This window comes from Lissotriton helveticus, chromosome 3_1, assembly GCF_964261635.1.
Source record: "Lissotriton helveticus chromosome 3_1, aLisHel1.1, whole genome shotgun sequence".
NCBI classification, from domain to species: domain Eukaryota; kingdom Metazoa; phylum Chordata; class Amphibia; order Caudata; family Salamandridae; genus Lissotriton; species Lissotriton helveticus.
The window spans coordinates 1,749,549,309-1,749,574,634 of record NC_136061.1 but is presented as its reverse complement, the minus strand read 5'-3'; the positions used below and the strand labels follow the sequence as shown (position 1 = coordinate 1,749,574,634).

The 25,326-nt window shown below is 45.3% G+C and overlaps 1 protein-coding gene across 11 annotated transcripts in view; it reads left to right on the top strand.

Annotated features, from left to right (window-relative positions):
- Nucleotides 1-25,326, top strand: part of LOC144823746 (protein 4.1-like) — a 477,862-nt gene that overhangs the window by 435,837 nt on the left and 16,699 nt on the right. For all 11 annotated transcript variants that reach the window (XM_078682543.1, XM_078682542.1, XM_078682537.1 and 8 more), the window contains one exon: nucleotides 17,185-17,292. In XM_078682543.1, coding sequence (XP_078538669.1) covers nucleotides 17,185-17,283 — 99 coding nt within the window. In that variant the 3' untranslated portion in view covers nucleotides 17,284-17,292. The remainder of the gene's footprint in view (nucleotides 1-17,184; nucleotides 17,293-25,326) is intronic.

Below are 25,326 nucleotides of genomic sequence, written 5' to 3'. Positions count from 1 at the left end.
TTTACAATAAATCCTACTCTAGATCTTGGGAACAGTATGACCATACTACCTACAATATGTTCTCTAAATGTATCTGAATTAATCCACATTATTCGTGTTAGAAACAGAAGGCCTAGAAGCCTTGAAAAAAACTCACTCCTTTGAGAAGCAGCCCCTCCCTCTAGAATTATGTTCGCGCTCGGAGCTTTGAATCAATTCCAAGCCGGGCTACACTGAGATCTAAAATTGAATGACTGCCAGATGCTGAACTCATCGCAAGAGTGGTAGGTAATAATGGGGTAAACCCTTACCTCATCGACCTGGGTCAGTACAAAGTTATAAAAAGGGTGGTCGATTACAAAACAATTAAACATTCCATTACTCAAATATAAAGGTACACACACAAATTAAGTATCATTTAGACTGAATTTAATTCAGCTTTCTGCAATGATTACCTGTAGTCTCACACATATTATATTTCATATTCATACAATACATGGTAAATTACGTACAGTTCTTCAATTAGTGCTCGGTGATTGTCAGAGAAGAAAGGAGGTTTAAAGTAGGGTAGGGTGTGTTTGGAAAAGAATAAGGGACAAAGAAAAGGAATTGTGTCCTGTAAACAATTCTGTCTTATTCACAGAGCTTTTCTAGTCCTGTTACAGATCAATGTTGTTCCCTAGAAGCACACTATACACGGGGGCCAAGTTTGGCAAATTTTCAATAGGGCGTGTATGTGTTGATGGTGTTGTCGACGTTTCGACCCCCAGGGTAAGGGCGGGTAAATCCTCAGTTTGGGGTCTTCCTCAGGACAATTAAAAACAGTGACATTGAGCACCTAGGAAAACAAAAATGTGTATCACTAGATAGAATTACTTAAAGTTTAAAAAACAGGGCACCAATCACGGTGTACCTACATGTACAGGCGTTTGGGTGATGTCCCTTCTGAATTAAGACTCGCGCCTGTTGAGTTGTTCTATAGAGGAAATAAATTCGTATTAGGAAGGGTTTGCAGGCAGGTAGGGGTAAATTAGCCCAAGAAGGAAAATAGGGGGGAAAAAGACTTACTAGGTTCTCCAGTCTTTAAAGAGCATAAGTCAATGATATCAGGTAGGGGTAAATTAGCCCAAGAAGGAAAATGGGGGGAAAAAGACTTACTAGGTTCTCCAGTCTTTAAAGAGCATAAGTCAATGATATCATTGACTTATGCTCTTTAAAGACTGGAGAACTTAGTAAGTCTTTTTCCCCCCTATTTTCCTTCTTGGGCTAGTTTACCCCTACCTGCCTGCAAACCCTTCCTAATACGAATTTATTTCCTCTATAGAACAACTCAACAGGCGCGAGTCTTAATTCAGAAGGGACATCACCCAAACGCCTGTACATGTAGGTACACCGTGATTGGTGCCCTGTTTTTTAAACTTTAAGTAATTCTATCTAGTGATACACATTTTTGTTTTCCTAGGTGCTCAATGTCACTGTTTTTAATTGTCCTGAGGAAGACCCCAAACTGAGGATTTACCCGCCCTTACCCTGGGGGTCGAAACGTCGACAACACCATCAACACATACACGCCCTATTGAAAATTTGCCAAACTTGGCCCCCGTGTATAGTGTGCTTCTAGGGAACAACATTGATCTGTAACAGGACTAGAAAAGCTCTGTGAATAAGACAGAATTGTTTACAGGACACAATTCCTTTTCTTTGTCCCTTATTCTTTTCCAAACACACCCTACCCTACTTTAAACCTCCTTTCTTCTCTGACAATCACCGAGCACTAATTGAAGAACTGTACGTAATTTACCATGTATTGTATGAATATGAAATATAATATGTGTGAGACTACAGGTAATCATTGCAGAAAGCTGAATTAAATTCAGTCTAAATGATACTTAATTTGTGTGTGTACCTTTATATTTGAGTAATGGAATGTTTAATTGTTTTGAACTCATCGCAAGAGCAAGACTCTTGCCAATTATTCTGTTTACACTACTGAGGGAATAACTATCCATTTGCAAGCGTGACTTTATCTGAAGTCAATGAAGCTTTTAGTGTTGACTGCTTCAGAGGAGCAACTTGGCCCCCCTTCACATAAACAAAGGGATCGCGGAAAGAATTGGGTTATGGCCAGCAAGACAGGCACTGCTCGCTCCAAGAGGGAGTAGCCCTCCCTTTTTATATAAACATTTATATTCTGAGAACCAAGCCATCTCGGTCTGGACGGACTGTCTCAAGGTTAAAAAAACACATTCCTTGTACGTCGTAACATATCTCTTCCCAGGCCAGAGCTTTTCTAACTTTAACTGAAGCAAACTTTAAAACGTGTTAAAAAGTAAATTAATAATGACATATATTTTTCTGTAACTGAGTGACATGCTAGCATTTTTAAAATAATTCTGTACTGCTACTAGCTGCAAGGGAAAAAATAAACAGAACAAAACAATCATGGCATGGAAACACACCATATTTTACTTTTTTTGAAAATAACATGTCGAACTTCTTAATTCTGCATTGCATAACCAATATTTTCATAAGTAAGTGTGCAACCTTTTCTATTCTACCTATTAAGAGGGCCAGAATCATACTTTTTCAAAAGGCCATGTTTTCTAATTTTAGTGGGGACTGTTCTCTGCACATATCAATTGAAGCAGCCTGTCAAAGTACATAGGTCAGTCTTGAAACTAAATGCAAATTAAACTAATGTAGGGGACTCTTAGCAATGCATTAAGATGGTAGTGTATTATAGCTATCAAAAAGGGCCACGTTCATTAATTTCACAAATAGCCACTTACCTAATTGAGTGGGCTAACATTCACACGCTATTCTAAAGGGCAGCTTGCATTGGGAAAAATATTCTGTAGAAACATTCCTATTTAAAAAACACACTGTTCTATTACACTAATAAAAACGCATTCTATGAAGGGTCTGATTTATATTTTCTTGTCAACCCTGAAAACATCTAAGCACCCTTTGTGCAAACCTTTATCTCAGTTCGACTGGTCTATTTACAACTATACCGACCTCTGAGCCAAACACCCTTAAGGCAAAACCCTTACAAATACACTTCTTTACTCTCCATGCAACATTTTACCATTCAATCTGCAAACTGAATACGCCCATTGGATAACATGGCAAATCGCACCCCCGCACAAAACATTCTTTTTTCACCACTTCCACAGCTCAGATCCTTTTCAAATTTGGCATCACAGTAGTCCAAGCTATTCCCTAAATCCTCACCAAAAAGCAACCAAATCCCTCCACTGGAACGGGTACGAATTTCCGCTCAAAAACACGCCCCACCCCCGCAAACACAAAAAGAAATTTAAAAAAACGCCAGAATCCCTCAACACCTTGTTAAAACAAATACTGCCTTCTCAATAAAAGATATTAACTCTTTGGCAGCCTAAGCACAATCATTCCCCAATGACTGCAGTACATGGGAAAGTCATGAACTCATCTCTCCACGTTATCACAGAACACATACGCACATCTTCAAAACATTTTCTCTAAGCACTTGAAAGAGATCCAGCTCTCTCCTGCCTAACGTAACGGCTAGGGACCTGATGATAACATGCTCTGCACAAAACATAACTACATGGCGCTATTCACAAGCCATATTTACAAGAAACTCAACAAGTCACAAAAATGACACGCTATTCACAAGGCATATTTACAAGGAGCTATACTTAAGAAAATTCAACAAACTACTCACAAGTCTTAATCTCAAGTCGCTATTTACAAGGAACTACAAGCCATTCACAAGGCGTTACACACATGGATGTAACAAACTATTCACAAGTCTTAAGCACAAAACGCAATTCACAAATAAACCAACTAGTTACTCACAAGGCACTTTCGCAGTCCAGAAGGGACTTGTCTAGATACAAGGAAATGAACTCTTCAGATGTTGTTGGCTTTAATTCTACATACTCTAAAGGGTACAGGTGGTGGCGTTCTCTACCTACTGGGTCTTTCTGAGGTGGTCACTTTAGCTAGTTTTTCTGACAGAACGGGATAAATACCAGTTACAACGGCATTTCTTGGCTTGTTTAGTTCTCTCTGCTTTATTGAATTCATTCTTTGTTCTCCTATGTCACTCTTTGCGCCATAACTCAATGGCATCTTTCTGAGAGGGTCTTGACTTTTTAACACATATCATGACCCGGTGTGTCTCTAGGCCGGATATTAACTGTCTATTCTAGTATACCTTTTCTGGTCCCTATCTGACATACAGTGGTATGTTGAAACCAACACAATGGAAACACAATACACAAGAATAGACTGAAACAATCATTCATACAAGACACATTATAACACTAAAACAGACACAGTCTAACCTGATACATGGAATAAAACATGTACTTGAAAAACAGTTTTGTGCACTGAAAATACAGTACAACCATACCGGTCCCAAAAAATTGAGACACGTCTTTACCGGGCCCACCTTTTACCGTGGGCACGTCTTTACCGGGCCCACCTTTTACCGTGGGCACGTCTTTACCGGGCCCACCTTTTACCGTGGGCACGTCTTTACCGGGCCCACCTTTTACCGTGGGCACGTCTTTACCGGGCCCACCTTTTACCGTGGGCCCGTCTTGAAACTAGATGCAATCCCCATAGTGGTACTCACCGGGAAAGCAGAACTTGAAACTTGAAGGCCTCGGAAACTTGACTTGACTACGCTTGCGCCTTGGAACAGGTGGACCTCTGGAGACCTCGGACCTTGCTCTCTCACGGGCTGGGCCTCTGGTTGAGACGACCCGCTTTCCTCACCGCCTCACATGGATGCCTGGTCCGTCCGTCCTCCTCCGTGGGCCTGAGGGAGTGGCAGGAAGTCCTGCTGGTGCGCTTTGAAGTCCGTCACGGCTGTAGAAGGGGGCAAAGACTAGACCCACAACTCCGGCGAGTGGGGAAAGGGATATGTCCCGGTAAGGGCGCCAAATTATGTGGTAAATAAAATATTACCCTGGCTGAATTTCTAGGCATTAACAATTAGCATGCATCAAGTGAGAAGCAGAGTCCGTGGTATCTGAGTTAAAATGGGCTTTATTCCAATAACTCGAGTCAAAGGGAGAATATGTTCCATCACCACAGAGGTTCAGGAAGAGTCTTCTAATCATTTAATAACAAAACATCATATATATATTTTTTACTCCTTGTACATCGGAGCAGGCGCAATACAGAAAATGAGATAAGAACATGTGGGTGTACACTTGATGAGTCATAGGTGTGTGATAGGTAGGTGTCATAGGTGGGTGGTACACAGAGGAGGAGTTTGCATGACCAGCTCGAACTGTGCCCTAATTGTGCAACTTTGAACATGACGTGCAATTGACGTGTAACTGGGTGGAGGCTGACTTACAACCTAGCAGAGAGATCTCTTATGTCAAGGCGACCAGCACATCTAGTACAACTGATATCTAGAGTCAGGGGATGTATTATCTGAAGGAAAGGTTGTTCGTCACTAAAAGACAGAGAGGGCATATTCATTCGTTGCATGAGCTTTCTATGGGTGCAAGCACTGTGATTTACTTTAATGGAGACAGAATGGCTAGGCCTATCTCCCTCGGACGGGTTCTGTTTACTTTTCCTCACCGGGCAGGCAGATAACTGTTAAGCAAAATATACTGTCTTGGCAACCCTTACTGGGCTTCTTGCGGCTGAGCTAGAAGTATGCGAGGTCAGAGGGACGTAACTGCAGCTTCAGTGTGTCAGGAGTCATGAAAACATTAATTCAGAAAGTGGTTTCAGGCTCAACCAGTACGATATTTATTTAAAAGAGCACAATGCAAAATGCAAATACATGGGCCTTATGCTAACTTAACCTTTGGGAGACTTGATGACTTGACTTGCAGGACATGTTTGCAGAGGCCTAGTGATTCAGGCCACTACGGGAAATATGCATGGGTGACATGCACATGACATGTAACATAGGGTATATGTAGAGGACATATTTGGTCATATTTGGTCAGGCAAAATATCATTTTCCTCAGCTTCACCTCGTCTCCCCCACCTGAGGGCTGGGGTTGGCAGAGGCTGGTACACCCCTTTCCTCACTTAGGGTTTTCCGCCTGTCTTCCCGCCAGAGTGGGGGTCAGAACCGGTGGGGGCCAGTTGCTGAGTACAGCAAGTGGTCTGGAGAAGCTCACAAAGGCGGCATGCCTTTGAAGCTTCCCATGCCCATCCTGGGGGAGGAGACCTAGCACCTGGCCCAGGATGTGCATTGTTGCAGGCCCAGGAGAGCGGAGGGCTCTCTACCCAGGGGTCCAGCACCATGTCTGCTGTGTGGCAGCATCTCAGACCAGACGTGGATTGTAGGTTAGGTTTCAGGAGGCATCTCTAAGATGCCCTCTAGTGCATTTTACATTAAATCCCACACTGGCATCAGTGTGGGTTTAATGTGCTGAGAAGTTTGATATCAAACTTCCCAGTCTTCAGTGTAGCCATCATGGTGCTGTGGAGTTCGTAATGACAACCTCCCAGCACCATATACTCTTAATGGCATCACTGCAGTTACAGTGCCCAGGAATGGCCCTGGGTACTGTAGGGGCACAGGGCTCAGGGCATAGTGCACCCATCTAGCGGGGTGACTTATGTATGCCAGGGCAGTGTGTTTTGTGCCATGTCGACTCTTTGTTTAGTTCTGCACCAGGACACAGCTTGCAAAGGCAGTGTGTGAGTATCAGGGTATAGGGCTCCTAAGGGTTGCACAATAAGTGCTGCAGCCCTTAGGGGTCCTCTCTGGTCACCTAGGGTACCATTTACCAGAGGTGACATGTGTCCAGAGATGCCAATTGGGTTTTAGTTCAACACAGTTTTAGAGCAGGAACACAAGCCCTGGGCACCTGATTGGATGGAGCCCAGGGCACACTCAGTCAAAGCACATCAGCAGTTCAGCAAAAAATGGGGGCATACCATGCAAGAAAGATGGCACTTTCTCACACTGCCCCACAAATTAAAAAGATGCCAAGGGTTGCATTCCCTCACAACGCGGGGTTCCGTGGCTGTAATAGCACATGCAGTGCTTTAACTCCATAAATAACACATGCAGTGTTTTCTTCGTTAATATGTTAAGGCTTCCTACTGTATTTTACTGTTCCTGATCCACATTACACTTTTTACTGTACTGTATTCACATCGTCTCCCTAGGGTGTCCTTTTCTTCATGGGTGTTGACATATGCTGTCTTAGCTAAATATAAAATATTAACATGGAACGTGAGGGGTATGGGATCAGTTCATAAGCGACACCGAATCCACGCCCAGCTGAATAGGCGTACAGTCCATATAGCTCTTATTCAAGAAACACATATGACAGATTCAGAAGTCGCCAAACTGCAGAGAAAATGGAAAGGGCAATTCTATGACACATCCTATTCTGCCTTTGCCAGAGAGTCACTCATTTGGGTCCATAGCGGGGTACCCTTTGTGCTGTTGGAACAGAGTATAGACACGGCAGGGCACTATGTCCTTCTGCGGGGTAAACTTGACGGTGTCCTGATTGTCATTGATAGTGTGTATGCCCCAAATTATGAACAGAATACTTATCTCACTAGTCTTAACATGGTGTTCGAGGCATATGAGCTGCAAATTACACACTGTCATAGATTGGCACCTATTGTTGGGCCCAGATGTTTGCAGTTTGTTTTTGTCCTGAAAGTTCTTTGGAAGTCACGAGATAGGTGACTCCTCCTTTGGACCACATTGCGCATGGGCATCGGCTCCATCCTCAGATTGTTTTTTTCCACCATCGGGCTCGGATGTGTTTCCTGCACTCCCGTTTGGAACTGATTTTCCTCGCAATCCTCACCCAGTTCGACGGTATTGTTTCGATCGCGGTCTCCATAGACGCAACGCTTCATCGATTCCGGTCGTCGACGAAGGCCTTCGGGCATACCTAGACCTTACTCTCTGGCTCATGGAACGGACGCCATTCAAGAAGTGTCCTCAATGTGGGACGAAGTTTCCCCACACCGATCTACATGAGGTGTGCAACCTTTGCCTCTCCCAAGGGAGCACGAGGCCAAAGACTGTTCCGCTTGTGCCACCTTCCGCTCCAAGAAGACGATTCGGGACCGATGAGCTCTAAGAACCATGGCCAGAACAGCAGCGGGCCGAAGAAAGTGCCAGCTCCTCTGATGCCGAAGACTTAGACGTCGAGGACATCACTCCAGCTCAACGGGTCGTAAGTACACACGTCGGCCCGACCCTTCCTCTACACCCTCCAAAAAGGCTTCGTCACACCCTCCCCTTCAGGCCCGGGTGCACACCGAGAGACTGCTTCCCACGCCCTGCCTTCTGGCCCGGCAAAGAAGCCTACCAAGCCTTCAGCCGGCTTGGGCTCGAGTCAGCCTATTCCCTGTGTCGATCCCATACCGACACCGAAAAAGAAGCCATCTTCCTCATCCACGCCGACCGCTGCTTCAGCACCCAGGCACTCGGCGCCGAAGACTGCCACCGGCTCATCGACGTCAAAACCGCACTCGGAGCCGAGTAAAAAACTGCCTAAAGGTCCCGACTCCCGTGCTTCGGAGCCGAAAAAACAGGTTCCGGTTAAGGATATTTCAAAAGGTGACAGTTCTAAGCCGAAAGACCTTAGACCAGCTACCGAGTCGGTGCCGAAAAAACCTCCGGAACAGAGAACTTCGACACCGAAGGATCTACCCTCCACAGAAGAGCTTTTTACATCAGATCCTACTCAAAAGACTCTTGTAAAGGATCCTAAGACTGGCCAAGTGACTCTTAGCTCGAAGAAGAGATCACTAGAGGCGCCTGCACCTTCTCCTCCTCCAAAGAAGAGAGATATTGCAACCTCTCCACCACCTCTCCATACTCTTCCTCCTCCTCCACCACATCATTCTCCTACACCATCCCCTAATCCAGATGATGATGTAGATACAGAGTCTGATGATACTGGTGGGGGTGCACCTGACCCAGTAGGGACCAATAGTCCCCCTCAGTCACCTAATCCATGGGATGATTATACTACCCCTGATTGCCTTATGTCCCTCAAGATGATGTATATCCCTCCAGGCCTTCCCCCACAGAGGACCCGATAGGTTTTAACCAACTAGTCCATAGGGCTGCCCAAATCCATGGGGTCGACTTGCACACAGACACTGTGGAGGAAGATTTCTTATTGGACACTTTTGACACTACACAAAAGTCCACTTCCATTTTGCCAATGCTTAAGGGGTTCATTAGGCATGCAACAGAGGTATTTAAAGATCCTGCCAGGGCTCGAGTTTCAACCCCCGCATTGAGAAAAAATACAAAGCTGCCCCTACAGATCCAGTTTACATTAGAGGCCCAGTACCGCTAGAGTCTTTGGTAGTTTCTAATGCACGTAAACGTGCCAATTCACAAACATCAGGTGAGGCCTCACCACCAGATAAGGAATCTAAACTTCTTGACGCCTCCGGCAAACGAACAGCGTCACAAGCAGCTAACATACGGCGCATTGCCAATACTAAAGCGCTATTGGCAAGATATGACAGGGCACATTATGATGAACTGGAATCCATAATGCAGCATCTACCAGATAAGTATAAAAATAGGGCCAATGAACTCATACAGGAAGGTAAAAATATCACCAATACTTCCCTTCATTGTGCCCTAGACGCCGCAGATACTGCTTCAAGGGCAATTAACTCCAGTGTCCTTTTGCGTAGGCATGCATATTTCAGGTTTCAAACCTGAAGTACAAAATTCCATCCTCAATCAGCCATTTGATGAGAAACACCTATTTGGCCCTTATGTCGATGTATCTTTAGAGAAAATGAAAAAAGACACTGACACAGCTAAATCTATGGGAGCCTTGCAATTGCAAGCTCCCAGACGTTCTTTTTGTCGCTCAAGATATAGAGGCAACACAAGAGGCTACTCCTCCGATAGCCCCTCCACCTCCTATAAGACCGCTAGCCAATCCACATTAACTAAGGACTACCAAAGAGGGGGCTACAGGGGTAACAACAACGAAGGCAGAGGCAAAACCAACAACTCCCGCGCTGCTGGCACCGCAACCCAATGACTTTCCTCCACTCCCCCCCCCCCCCATTCCACTCCTGTACATCAGACAGGTGGATGCGACACATTATTCAATCAGGTTACTGTCTAGAACTAACAACTACCCCCCAAACATACCGCCCAAACAGCGTCCAATGTCACAAGAGCATCTATCACTGCAAGTAATATCTCTACTAGAAAAAGGTGCAATAGAACCTGTTCTTCTACACCAACAAAACAAGGGAGTCTCCTCCCTATACTTTCTTATCCCAAAGAAGGAAGGCTCTCTAAGGCCTATTCTAGACCTCAGAACTCTAAACATATAAATATAGTCAGACTATTTTCACATTGTCACACTCCAACAAGTCCTTCCTCTGCTGCTACAAAACGGCTTCCTTGCTACCCTAGATCTCAGGGACGCATACTTCGACATTCCCATTCACAAAGCTCACAGGAAGTATCTCAGATTTGTAATAGACGAACAGCACTATCAATTCAAAGTTCTCCCATTCGGAGTCACAACAGCACCAAGAGTATTCACCAAGTGCCTAGCAGTAGTGGCAGCACATTTACGAAGACAGCACATTCACGTCTTCCAATACCTGGACAACTGGCTCATAAAAGCCAGCTCCTACAACCAGTGTGTAGAACACACTCATGCCACTATCCAACTGCTTCACAACTTGGGGTTCACAATAAACCACACCAAGTCCCATCTGCAACCATCCAAAGTACAATAATACCTCGTGCCACTATAAACACCCCAACAGCGCTAGCTTATCCCTCTCCTGTCAGAATAGCCCCATGCAAGACTACAAATGCGTCCTCTCCAAGAGTGCTTAGCACGCCACTGGAACCAGGCTCAAGGTCAATTGACAGATCTAGTGTTGGTGGACGGTCGTACTCATCGCTCTCTGCAGTGGTGGAACACCAAAAACCTTTCCAACGGTCGACCGTTCCTAGAGCCACTTCCCACCTACTGCAACACACCATGCAAGGCAGGTGGACACCACAACAAGTCACTACATATCAATCATCTAGAGTTACTAGCCATATTCCTAGCATTGAAAGCTTTCCAAAAGCAAGTATCAAACAAAGCTTTGTTAGTCCGCACTGACAACATGACAGCCATGTACTACATACAGAAGCAGTGCTGAACATACTCCCTGCAACTCACTCACCTAGCACAGAACATATGGCGGTGGGCTATACCTCAAATAAATTCCTCTTAAAACAGCATGTTCCAGGAGTACAAAATGCCATAGCAGATCTGTTAAGTCGTCAGACCCAACAGATCTATGAGTGGGAACTTCATCCGCAGGTTCTTCAACCATTCTTTCAGATGTGGGGACAACCTCAGATAGACCTTTTTGCCACCCACGAAAACGCCAAATGACTAAGCTTCGCCACCAGATATCCACACCCACTGTCCAAAGGCAATGCGATATGGATGAACTGGTCAGGTAAAATTTGCGTACGCTTTTCCGCCTCTACCACTCATGCCACTAGTGGTACGCAAACTACAGCAGCATTCTCTAACCCTCATCCTAGTTGCTCCAAAGTGGGCCAGACAGCTGTGGTACACCACACTGCTACAACGATCTGTAGTGCCGCACCAAAAGCTATACCCATCTCCACGCCTTTTAACCCAGATCCGTGGAGAGATCAGACACCCGGACCCAGCTCAGCTCAACCTTGCGATCTGGCTCCTGAAATCCTAGAATTCTGATATCTTAACCTTCCTCCTGACTGTATGAACGTCATAAAAGAGGCTAGACGTGTTGTGCAGCCAAGTGGAAACCCTTTGTAATATATATTGTCACAACAACAATATTAATCCTCTAGACGTGTCTATTCAACACATCATAACATACTTATTACATCTTAAAAAATGTAACTTAGCCTACACGTCTATTAGACTGCATCTTGCTGCCATAGCAGCATATCTACAGAACAGACAGCTTCTATCTCTGTTCATAGTGCCTGCTATTAAAACTTTCATGGAAGGCCTCAAGCGAATAATTCCTCCCAGGGTACCCCCTTCACCAGTGTGGAATTTAAACATTGTTCTCACACGGCTAATGGGACCTCCCTTCGAACCTTTACATAAATGTGAACTACAATTTTTAGCATGGAAGGTTGCATTCCTAGTAGCTATTACTTCACTACGGAGAGTTAGTGAACCACAACCACTAACTAGTCAAGAACCTTTCTTGCAAATGCATCACAATAAGGTCGTTCTCCGTACCAATCCAAAATTCCTTCCCAAAGTCATCTCTCCCTTACACCTCAATCAATCTGTGGAACTCCCTGTGTTCTTCTTGCAGTCACAAACAATAGCAGAAAGAGCTCTTCATACCTTAGATGTCTAAGAGCATTATTATACTTCATTGAAAGAACACAACCTTTTCGTAAGACCAAATAACTTTTTGTGTCTTTCTCACCTCCACACAAGTGCAACCCTATATCAAAATCTGGGATAGCCAGGTAGATTGTTAAATACATACAAATTTGCTATCACAAAGCTAAATGTATGTTATCTGTTCCTCCTAAAGCCCACTCTACAAGGAAGATGGGGAGCTTCAATGGCATTTTTAGGGAACATTCCCTATGACATCTGCAAAGCAGCTACATGGTCTACACCACACACATTCACGAAACACTATTGTGTAGATGTGCAAACTGGAAGAAGACTCTTCAGTACACAAAGAAAGCTCTCCCATACTCTCCCAATATTCCCTTCCGTGGGATCCCTGTCGCACACAGGTTATTTAAAAAAGGATCGTGTCCCCCTGGGAACGGGAGGGGGTGTCCACTGTTGGGGCACTGTTCATAGAGGGTACACTAGTGGACCACAACAATTTCACCCGCGCTCAGGGGGTCCCCCCCAACACTGTTTCTTTTTCCAGGGCCGGCCCTAGGCATGTGCAAACTGTGCACTTGCACAGGGCCGCCAAACCCCAGGGGCCGCCACGACGAGGATCCGTTCGTGGCACTGGCGGCCCCCTGGCAGGATTTGGCGGCCCCTACCGGCTCCGACCCCGGCTAGCAATGGCAGCAGCCGGCCAGTGCCGTGTTGTTTACCTCCTGCTAGTAGTTTCACTTTCCCAGAGTCAGGCAGCCAGCAGTTTGGGTCCCAGGGCCGTCAATCTTAGCACTACCTATGACGTGACGGCCCTGGGACCGCCCCCGCGGCGCGCGCTGCCTGTGCGCAGTGCGCAACTCACTGCACCTGCTGCTAACGTTACGCGGCGTCACGCCCGGTCACGAGTGGTGGTCTGGTGGTCACGAGACGAGAGTCTAGAGTGCGTGCGTCGTCATCGAGAATAAAGAAGAAAAGAACATTATAACGCGCCACCGACGATCTCACCTGGAGAGAACACCCGACTCCGGTTCGTTCCGGCCCGACCCTATTTGGACGGTGTGTGAGAGACTCACTGAGCAGGTCTCAGCGGACTTGCACTGCAGGTGGGAGAGACAGCCTGCGAGGAAGGAGAGAGAGAGAATTTGTTCGCATGTTATCTTACTGATCTAATAGCGTAGCACTAGCAACTTACATTACAAGAAGCATATATGTGTCTGTACTCATGTTTAGGGGTTGGGGATTAAACCCCCATAGGAAGGCCTGACAAGGTGTTGCGCTAACAGTTAAACCCAGTGGTGGTTCGGTTTCCAACTCCCTATGATGCGTCATTGCTCAACACTAAATTCTCGAATCGTCAACAGTGATATCTTCCATGATACCATGTAATTAACTGAGTTTTTGGGAGTTAAGGTGGCACTGTTCCAAACATGCATGTAACACAGCTTTTGTGGAAAGGGTTCTTTAACGCTCTTCACTTCTAAGGAAAGGCGTGTAATTTATGGCGCAGGACTTATTGCTACCAGTACATATTGGCACAGCGCACAAAATTCGAACTAGGGTTATTCAGTAAACCTGCTTGGCCTCAGCTTACCAGCGAACGAACATGTGTGTATATTAGTTATGTTCTAATTAGTTACGATCATTTATTTGTGAATCCTGCACCCACATGTGGCCATCTGTCTTGCATTTTCTCCTCCCCTGGCACAGTCTGAGCCCTCCCTCTATCTGATGGTTCCCCCTTCGCACACACTATTCCCGTACAAAATACTCAACGTGACAACATTGTTAGGGTCCTGGTGCACTCAGAGGTCACAGGCCACTGCTCTGACAATAATTTAAAAACAGCACTGTTCAGAGCTGTCGTCTCCACATCGTGACCCTTCATTTGCTACCTCTGACAGAGCAGTGAAGCAAGGGTTCCATGGATCCTAATGGAAGCAGGAACACTGACCCTCTGCCCTTGTTTTGCAGCAAAACAAAAACTAATTGTGGTGCAGTGTGAGCCCTTGAACCCCTGGCCTCCACAGCACTGCTACACGAGTGATAGCGACACCCCTCCTCTTAATGGGAAACACAGAGTTACCTTGACAAAGCCAGCAATGTCCCCCTTCCTTTACCATGCGCTCAGCCCCACTGCCCCGAAGGCAGCGTCCTGTCTGAGCATCACATGTGCATAATCGGAGGCCCCCAGCAGCCTGTAGGGTCCGTAGTGCGGCTGTGAGGGGCTGTGCCTCGTGCAGACCTGCACACACTCTAAACAAGGGCCTATGAGGGCCAGTGCTTGTTTACAACCTGACAGGGAGGCAGGAGCTGCAGGCAGAAGGTGTCCTGCACAATCCAGTAAAACGCATGCACCTTTAGAGAAGCCCAATGAGGAGCAAGGACTGGTCAATCATCTAACAACTTTTCTGGACGTATTATGAAAACACCTTCCTGAGCTCAGCCCCGTCCGGACCGCCTCTTCCGGGGCCCCCACCTACGCTCCCTGCACAGGGCCACCATGAGCCTAGAGCCGGCCCTGCTTTTTCATGCTACCATCATCCATTATATCAAACGTCATTGGTTCCCCGATGGGATAGAACCCCCAAAGCATGAACTCGTATATGCTACACATCTGATGGGTACCGGTCGTCATCTCACCCGGTGGCTCTACAGGGGGATTCGCATACACTCAGGAACATCGCTGACTCCACTTTGGACTAAATGGTCACTGGGTTTGGGGAGGGAGCTAACAGACAGAGAATGGACATCTATACAAGAATTTCCCAAGAAAGTCTCCCGCAATGCTAAATTTAAATACATACAATACATGATTCTGCACAGGGCCTGTCTTACCCCACTCGTTTGAATTGTATCTACCCGGATGCTCAGCTTTCTAGCCCCAGGTGTCGGGAAGTTGATGCTGACCTGCTTCACATGCTGTGACATTGCCCCCGCTTGCGAACTTACTGGCAAACAATTATGGAATCCAGAAGTTCACTGGTACGGCTGACTGGTTGGCTGCGGATAGCTGTCTACTAGGCCTGCATAAACGCCCCAAGAAACAAGAGTTCAGTATAAATTTGCAGATCTGGCTGTACTTGTTGCGAAACGGGCCATCAGCATGAGATGGAAATCCGCCAATCCCCCTACAGCACTGGCCTGGCAGACGGAAATAAACAGGTGGGGCACTGCAGAGAGCGCAATCATTAGGCATGAAGAATTCCAAGGCCACCGCAGGACTCCTATTTCCATGGAATGGGACTAAATGTTAAAAACATTTAAAGCCCTTGACTCACTTACCCCTCCGGTGTCCCCAGCAGGACCCATGTCACTCACGTCTCCCATATCTCCTACAATCTGCCCTAAGTTGAGTAACAACATTCTACGTTCTGTTGTTGTTGCCTAGGGATGTATGTATCTGTATGTAATATTGCATAAGTTTTGTATATTCTTACAGCCAAACCAGTGAATGCAATTTTCTTTTGAGATACAATACGTAGCGTGAACAAAAGGACTAGGGGGGGGGGTGTAACTTCGATTGTTTTTTCTTCATCTTTTTTTATTCACTTTACGTGATGCACTGTTTAGCTCACCAGAAAAGCGCAAGTTCTCTCTACTGCCTGGATAGCCGAGTAGGCGAACCGCTCTGCACATTTCCGATCCTTGAAGGATTTTGATGTCCTTTTATCAATGGCTGTATCATATATCTAATGAGCGTGTATTATTGTATTTGGAAACTCAATAAAAAATATGTTTTTTTTAAAAATGTGGTCTTTCCTGATAGTTATTTTTCTCATTTGGGTTGTTAACTAAAACCAGATCATATCAGATCAGCTTCTTTTTATTGGAATCTCTCTTCAGCAATGTAATTTAACACTCTTTACCTGGAAACTAATACATTTAGCAAATGAATTAGGACCACAGACCTCCCAAGATATGTCTAACAGTGAAGCTTCAGCTAAATTATTAGACCACGCATTTTTAAAAATAAAGGAGCAATCTTGGAGTGCAGGAAAGCACTCCTACTTGTACAAGTAAAATACAATAAAAATGCATTCTATTTGTTTAAAACCGTGTGTATATTGTGAGAATGGTTTACCTCTACCCCCTCCCGAAGACAGCAGTTATACCTTGCGTATACCACCCTTGTAAACACCTTCCACACTCTAGTCTTTAACATAATCCAATAATTGGCATCCTGTCACGCACCCACATCACTTAAGTAAAATCACCTCAAGATCTCCTGCCACCCTCCCGCCACTCTGTAACTTCCGTCCTCCTCCCTGGTCAAAACCTTGCTCTCTGCTCTAGTAGAGCCGCGCACTGCCGATGCACCGACAGTCTCTGTTAAAGAGCACCTATCAGTGCTGCCTATTGTCCTCTGTTAGCTCGGTCTGCTTGAACTGGCTAAATGGATTATCTTCACTCTCTCAGGTTTTCGGAATCCCGAGATTGACTAGAGTCTGCTGAGGCAGAAGATAGTCGCCCTCCTTTCTGTGGCTTCGGTTTCTGGGCGAGGCAAAGATCAGAGTGAATGCAAGTGGTTCCCCCTTATGACCTAGTAACAGTGGAAAAAAGCTTTGTTTTCCACTCTTATGACATTAGAACAGTGACTACCCAGGTTAGGAATCTAGTAGTCATGCTAATGGATTTGTATCAGAGCCATACTTAACTGTTGCTTATTGGACTGGCATGCTGTGTAAAGGGTTTTTTCTGAACAATTAATAGAATGCATTTCTCCTTGTTTTGAAATTAGAGTATCAATCCTAATTATAGCAAGGAGAAATGTTTGATATCTATATTAGTGTTATTCATTCAGAAGAGTGAGGCATTGTCTTGCTTGTGTTTCTTTTCTAAGGTTCTGGTTCAGGCTATTAAGGAAGCAAAGGAGCAGCATCCAGACATGTCGGTGACAAAAGTAGTTGTCCATCAGGAAACTGAGATCGCAGAAGAGTAGCAGTGCAAGGTAATACGAGTATACATCATGGATCAAACAGTGCAGGCTCTTATATCATTTTAAATCAGTGTCTTAACATTATGCATTTGTAATCAAATAATCAAGTCAGTATTTGTCATTAACTTGCTATTCTTGTAAGCTGTTATTTTTGGCAGTAATTCCACTACTATTCTGTAGTGAAGTTGATCTGTGAATGCTCTTCATATCTGTATTCGCGGATCAAAATTTGAAAAGTAAACAAATCTCATTAGACGAGGCAGCATTTTCCCCTTCCTCCTGTCCAGTTTGGGATGTGCAGATTTTCAGAGGATCCGTGAATCAGAGCGATCAGACTGGCTGGAAGTACCTGAAAATGTTTGTTATGCCAGGTGTGATAGTATGTAAGGCGCCGAAGAGTGCACCCTGAAACTAAGGTATGTAAAGTAGATGGGGTAAGGGCGATCATCCCCTATTCCAGAGAGGATTTGGAATGGTTCTAGGGAGCCTGGTTTTGTCCCCAAAAATAAGATAAAAGATCTCTATTTTCCGTGCTGGAATTCTTTGAATAAACCGTATTTCAACACATTGTGAGGAGATCTATGGATTTTTTTGGGGGGAACGTGACAACAAAACCGTGATTGGATTATTTTCTGGCACCTCACTGGGTGAAGTGGCCGGGGGAGGAAGCCGGAACGCGTCTCTTTTAACTCCGGGATTGAGGGTGACCAGAGAGAATAAGTGTGTGTGTGTGTGTGTGTGTGTGTGTGTGTGTGTGTGTGTGTATATATATATATATATATATATATATATATTTGTGTGTATATATCCATCCATCCATCCATCCATCCATCCATCTCCTTACTCCAGCGATCTGACAAGACTTTGGCCCCATGGAGGGTGCTACATGCACCAGGAGAGCACCCGGTTGAATAAATCCACTAATGTCCGTATTGAAAAATAAAATGCACTCTCCGGCTTCAATGAGATAAAGAAATCAGGAAGTTTAATTCCTCGCTCCATGTTCACGTTATATTAGAAATTAGCATTTAAAAAACCTTAGAAATTCACTGAAAAAAACCATAAGTTTCAGGGAAGTTATAGTTAGTTGGACATTTCACTCGTACAAAACCAGTGAAATTCCCCCGTTATGGTTAGTTCAGCTAACTATAACTCGCGCGCATGCAATGCACTTCTGATTACGTCACATATTATATCACTGATGACATGGTCAGTGACATCACTCATGCCATCATCCTTGTGATAGAGTGGCAGAGCTCCTCGCACCCTAATATAACTTTTGATACACACACTCAAAAATAGAGACAAACATTTTCAAAACAATGGACATACCAATACCACTTACAAAAACACCTATTCAGTAATTTCAATGTCTACACACACTTCCACTCATTCACCAACAGTCCTATATATTCACTCATACAGTACTCTCATCATATGTACTCGTACACCTATACATCCTGTTACACACTAACACTCATCCATAGTTACTCACACACATAGTCACACATGCAAACAAAGTATCAAACATCCATTTACTTGCATATACAGTTATACACACACCACCACACTTACTTCTACAGAAACTTACACATACTTACTCTCTCAAGCAAACACTTATAGAAACACATACTAATTTATACAGGAACTCTTCCAATCTCTCACTCTCACGTATACTGACTTATATACACCAATACTCGCATATACTAGTTTAAAACATATTTAGTTACTCATAAAGACACTATTGAGACAGTCATTCGCTCACTAACACACCCATACACACACATACACACACTCATCCACCCGAACAGTCCTGCACACATGCTGTCTTCAACACATACAAACAGGGAGTCACTCATTCATGCATCTAATACCCCCACCGAACCATACAGACACTCATACTGATACTCAAAACACCAACTAATAACCTATATAGACACTCATGTAACTACTCACCAACCCATGCAGCCACTTATACATAAAGTGAGAGACTAGTAGTTATTTACATATTTAAACATTATTCACTAACCCATGTATTCACTAAGATACACTTAATCAGTCCGTTATACAATCAATTTTACAAAAAACAAATCATCCATTTAAACACTTATATACCCATTCATTCTTCCATCGACCTTGAGATATACATATATAAAACATATTTAATTTTAAGAAAAACACACATTCACTGGATGATGTCATCAGTGATGTCACTGACCATGTCATGCGTGATGTAATATGTGACCTCATCAGCAGTGCAATGCGGGCGCGCGAGTTATAGTGAACTGAACTAGCTATAACAGGGGAATTTCACTGGTTTTGTATGAGTGAAAAGTCCAACTAACTATAACTTCCCTGAACCCCATGGTTTTTTCAATGAATTTCTAAGGTTTTTTTAAAAGCTAATTTCTAACTATAACCTGCCTGAAACCTATGTTTTTTTCTGTACAGAGGAAAAGAGCACTGGTCAGAGAGTGCAACATGGCGAGCATCAGGAGAGAGGGAAGAGCAGTACATCAGGCCGACCGCCACAAACAACTTTATTGAGTGATTAGCCAACATGAAAAAAGAAGTGCTTCAAAAGTGAGCAGTGGAAGGACACGAGTAATAAGTCTATGCTCCAGGAGAGGGATAATCACATAAAGAGAAAATAAAACCCACACAAGCTAACGAATAAAAAGCAAGCAAATGAGAGTGAGAATAAAGCTAATTAGTGGTAAGCAATGGGTGGGCTCTAAGCCCACTGCAAACTGACAATAGGTCTTTTCACCAACAGACAGCTTGTTCAGCAGGGGCGAACAACAGACCCTGGTTCTCTTTCCATCATCCTGTTTCGGTGTCCGAAGGCTGCCTTTAAAAGTTCAGCCGCCTTCCTCATAGCTACAGGTATCTCTCATCAAATATTGTGATACTGTCACTGGTTCATAGGGCACAATATTAAGTGTTTTGTTTTTTATAAAATGGGGCAAAAGCAGTGGAAACACATGTTCTTCATAGAACGGGTACACCTTGGACAGAAACAGTACAAGCTTAGCTCCCTCAGAGGCTAGGTACAGCTAGGACAGCAACTACAGTAGAAGCTTTGCTTCCTCAAAGATCAGGTACATCATGAGAGTGACAAGGGTAGCTTTCCTCTCACAAAAGGCAGCAAGTGCAAGTTTCCATTCCCTGTAGAGCATACTCAGCAGGACAGACTAGCACAAACTTTCATCGCTCACAGAACAGATATAGTTAAGGCATGCATGACCTGTATCTTACAGACTGAACTCTGGCAAGGATGCTGAGGTCAATGTAGAGAATGCATAGTTGTATGGGTGCCTGTATATGAGCGATCTGACACCATTTTTGCTTAGGTTATATTCCATGTCCACGTCCGGAACGCCCTCCTGTTGTCACCCAGACTTGCTGTGTGTGTTGATTCTTTGGTTTTTCGTTTATTGGGAAGTTGCCATTACTGGCTCCCTATAGATACGAGGAAGCAAGATGGCGGCCGCGTAGTAATGGCCGTCTGCGGTGGGGCGGTGAGGATGCCGACTAAGCCCTAGAAAACCGACAATAGTGCAGCCAGGCAAATCCCACACGCGGAAAATGAAACTAGGTTTGATGTGAGGGAGTATGTTGTCGGCACTTACTTGCCGCGGATCGGCAAAACATCTGATACGGGCGTTGGCTGTTGCTGTCCTGTCTCCCTGTCACCGCCGGCTACTCGCTAGCACTGGAGGGTGGGGCCTGCGAGCGAGACGACGGAGCTGTGCGGAGTTCCGTGCGGAGCCCAGAGGTAGCGGGGAGCGGATAATCTGTGGACCCATAGAGGAAGAAGGCAAAGACAAGGGGGAGTGATGGCCCCAAAAGTGAATATGGCAAAAACGGCAACACTGAAAAAGAAAGCGGGAATGGAAGGGGTGTTGGCGGCGGCTGATGAAGGCGAATCCCGGCAGAAAAACCAAACACCCTCTGCAAGGAAACAGGTGGCGGTCAGAGCACGACAAGCAACCGCATCGATTGCGGACTTATTTTCAAAAGCGGTAAGGAGAAGGGGGCTAAAGATGCTGCACGGCTAGGAGGGGAGGTGACAATTCAGGAGGTGGATGACCAGGACAAAGTGCTCACAGACTTGGTCACTGGGAAGATAACCCCCCAACCAATAAGAGAAGGAGAGAACACCTCACCCATAACCCCTGTAGAGCTAATTAATCACCAAACCCCCAAAGATATCCCTCAATTGGATATGGAGAAAACAGCCACAAGCACGGAACCTGCAGTTGGAATTAAATAGCATACAAGAGCAGCAGGAGCGGGCTCAGTCGGATGCCCGTCGGGTGCCTCAGCCCAGGTGGGCCAGCTAGCCATGGAATCCCCCAGAGCAAGGGGGGGTAGAGCAGATAGAGGAGGGAGCCATGACGGATGCAGGCAGCCTGGATGTAGCGAACGGCAATGCTACCTTGGGGGGTGTAAAGGACAAAGAGAAAGTCCCTAGTGAATGCTTCTTTTCTGTCTCTGAGGGGGCAGAGTGGTCTGACGAGGAGGATGATCGCAGCTCTTTTCTGGAGGATAGCATCCCAGATTTGAAGAGTGATCTCGAGCAGGAACCCCCAGTGACGGCAGTCAGACCCTTAGCTGTATCGAAGGGGCAAGAGCAGTCGCATCGCGAGCTAAGCTGGGATCACTCATCCGCTATGCCGCTGCAGGGAAGCCCAAGTGCCGAGTCAACTCAAATGTCACTCCTGGAGGTAATCCATCAGGAAATTATCGCACATAGGGAGGAGACACGGCAGGACAGTAGAAAATCACAAGCCGCAATGAGAAAAATGCAGGGGGTCATGAGAAAGCTGTCCAAAGCCTGCATTAACCTGGGGGACAGAGTATCAAATCTAGAGGAGAGAGTTGTCTCAACGGAAGCCGAGGCCGCAGCAGCTACAAGCAAGGTCGATGCTCACTGCTCACAAGTGGTAGATATCCAATGGAAACTCGAAGATATAGAGAACAGACTCAGGCGGAACAATCTTAGGGTCCTCGGAATACCGGAGGGGGTCGAAGGATCGGATGTCAGAGTGTTTACCATCAAGCTCTTCGAGCAGGCATTTCCCAAGCTCTCCCGCTGGAACTGGCCCGCTGAAATCCAGAGGGCACATCGCACCCCGTTCAAAATGCGCAGAAATGCAAGGGAAGGAGACAAACCCAGGGCGATATTAATTTTCCTGGGCAATTTTGTTTTGAGGCAAACCATTGCAGAGAAGGCAAGGCCTGATGCGAGGAGGACTAGCGAGGGGGTTTCATTCTTTGTCCGCCCTGACTTATGCCACGCCACCGTTGAAAGGCGCTGGAGACTAAGGCAACTGATCAAGCCCTTCCATGAGAAGAAGATGCAGGGGCCTACCTGATTAATCCAGCCCAGTTAAAGATAATAAATGAAGGGAGGACACAATACTTTGCATCCAAAATTAAAGCAAAGGAGTATCTTGACTCTCTGGGCAATTAGTCACGTATTATGTATCCTAAGGGTATTCGACTAGTATATATATTTTTTTTTCCGCATGTAATAGAGAGGTGCGGGTCTTGGATGGCTGCCGATCTATATAGAAGTTTATGTAGGGCAATTAGACTTGATGTTTCAGTTTTTTTTTCTTCTTTGATTATTCCTCACTGCCTCCACTGTGAACCATCTCATGCAAAGACTAGGTCTGAGCGCTTCACTAGAGAGGGTGAAGGGGCGGGTACTGGGAGGAGGTTGGGATCTGAATTGGGAGGTGAGGGGGGGAGTGGGCAGAGGGGGGGGGGGAAGGGGAAAAAATGAAAAATTAGATCTGGTGCTTTATTGATTTTCCTAGTTTTGAGTTTGGACTGGGCATTGCCCCAGTTAAGACGTGGACACATTTATTTCAGAAAGGTGTAAGTGATGATATAGATCACCAAAATGCTGAACATTAGAATTTGTACAGTCAATGTGAGTGGGCTGAATGATTGGAAGAAACGTCAAAGATTGGCTCATTTTGTTAGGTATAATGGGATTGAGATATTGTGTCTCTAAGAGACTCACTTGCCCTGGGCAAAAAGGAACTTGATGTACATAAGAGGCTTTGAGTTGATGGCTTGTTCATCACAAACGTCGTCAACCACGGGGGTAGCAATTTTAGCAAGATCATCCCTGGGTGGGGCCAAGCGGGTTAAAGCTGATGGTCTGGGTAGATGGTTAATAGCCGGACTCTATTTAGGTTGTACAATATGTGTAGTCTATGGGTCAAACCATGATGATCCAGATGTATTTGACTTCCTGGAAGGAGAACTAGCTGGATGGCCCACCCCCACAATAGTTTGTGGTGACCTAAATATCTCCATTGACTGGTATAATCAATCTGTATATATAGGACGGAAACCTAGAGTGTTTCGGGCGCTAACTGCTCTAATGAGTTCACATGGGTTAAAGGACGTATGGGGGGGATAAGGAGCCACAGAACCCGGGTTTCACTTATTTTTCGAACCCTTTCCAGAAGTATTCTAAATTAGATTATTTTTTAATCTCGATGTCAGAATTGAATAAAGTTTGCATTAAGAAACTCCCGAAAGTAATTTCGGACTATAATCCACTGATTTTGTCCTGTAAATTGGAAAAGATAGAGAAGAAATACACTAGTTGGACCTTCGAAAGGAGGCTATTAACGGACAGAAGAGTTGTGGAACATCTTAAGAAGTGGACAGGGGAGTTATTTGATGCAAACCGATATAGCACATCACGGAATGGCGTTTGGGAAACTTTTAAGGCTGCCCTACGGGTGGAACCATAAGCTGTTCGGCAAGACTAAGGAGAGAGGATAGGAGTGAGGTAGACAGGCTTATGGGGGAACTAGCGAAAGCAGGAGAACAACATATAAGTGATATTGGACGGGGAGCAGATGGGGCTGAGAGTCAAAGGATTCTGATGATTATTAAAGCAGAGCTCCAGAAAATGGTTACACAGAAGGCAATTGGCGAATACCAGTCCTCCAGGGCAATGCGGTACGAAACAGGGGAGCAGGCAGGCAGGGCGCTGGCAATCTTCGTATCAGACAGGATAAAACCAAAAATTCAATCTCTAGCATACACGAGGATGCTAAAAAGTACACCGAGCCTAAGGAAATTGTACAGGTTTTTAAAAACTTCTATCAAACTTTGTATGATGAGGAGGGTTGTTTCAGTCATCAGAGTGAGGAGAGTGGGGATAAAGGTCCAACATTGGATGAACAGTGTAGAGAAGAGTTGGATAGAGACCTGACCATCAGCGAGATTATAGGCGCATTACAGGAGTTAGCAGCTGGTAAGGCCGCAGGCCCCGACGGAATTCCCCTGGAGGTCTATAAAAGTATTGAAACCGAGATCGCCCCATTGCTGTTGGATCTTTTTAACGGTATATTGTGCTCAGGGGTAATACCCAACTCCTGGAAGGAAACCAATATAATTATCTTTCATAAGAAAGGGAAACCGAAGGAGAATCCAGGGTCATACCGCCCAATTTCGCTTATTAATGCTGACACAAAACTGTATTCCAAAGTCTGGGCCAAAAAACTGGGTAGGATCATTGGCGGTCTCGTCTCCCCGTGGCAGCATGGGTTTGTGCCTGGGTGAGGCACCACGGACCATATTTGACGAGCTATAGTGCTGTTTGATGCCCTTGGTGCCGCGGGGGGGGGTGGCCATGATCCTCCTCGACGCGGAGAAAGCTTTTGACCGCGTGGTCTGGGATTTCCTTTGGGGCATCCTGGTAGGTAGAGGCTTCGGAATTAAAGCTATCAGAGCTCTTAGAGCAATGTATAAGGATCTGGTAGCCCGTTTGTTAGTAATGGGAGAGAGTTCGGAGAAAATAGTAATCAAAAGGGGGACGCGCCAAGGATGCCCCTGCTCCCCGATCCTTTTTGCGCTATATATAGACCCCCTGATCCAGAAGATTTTGGGCTGCCCTCAGATCAACCCAGTGGTGCTCAGCGGCTATTCAAACAAACTGTTAGCATACGCCGATGATCTGGCGGTAATAACCACCGATCCTCAGCAGGCGATGCCCATTCTGACTCAATT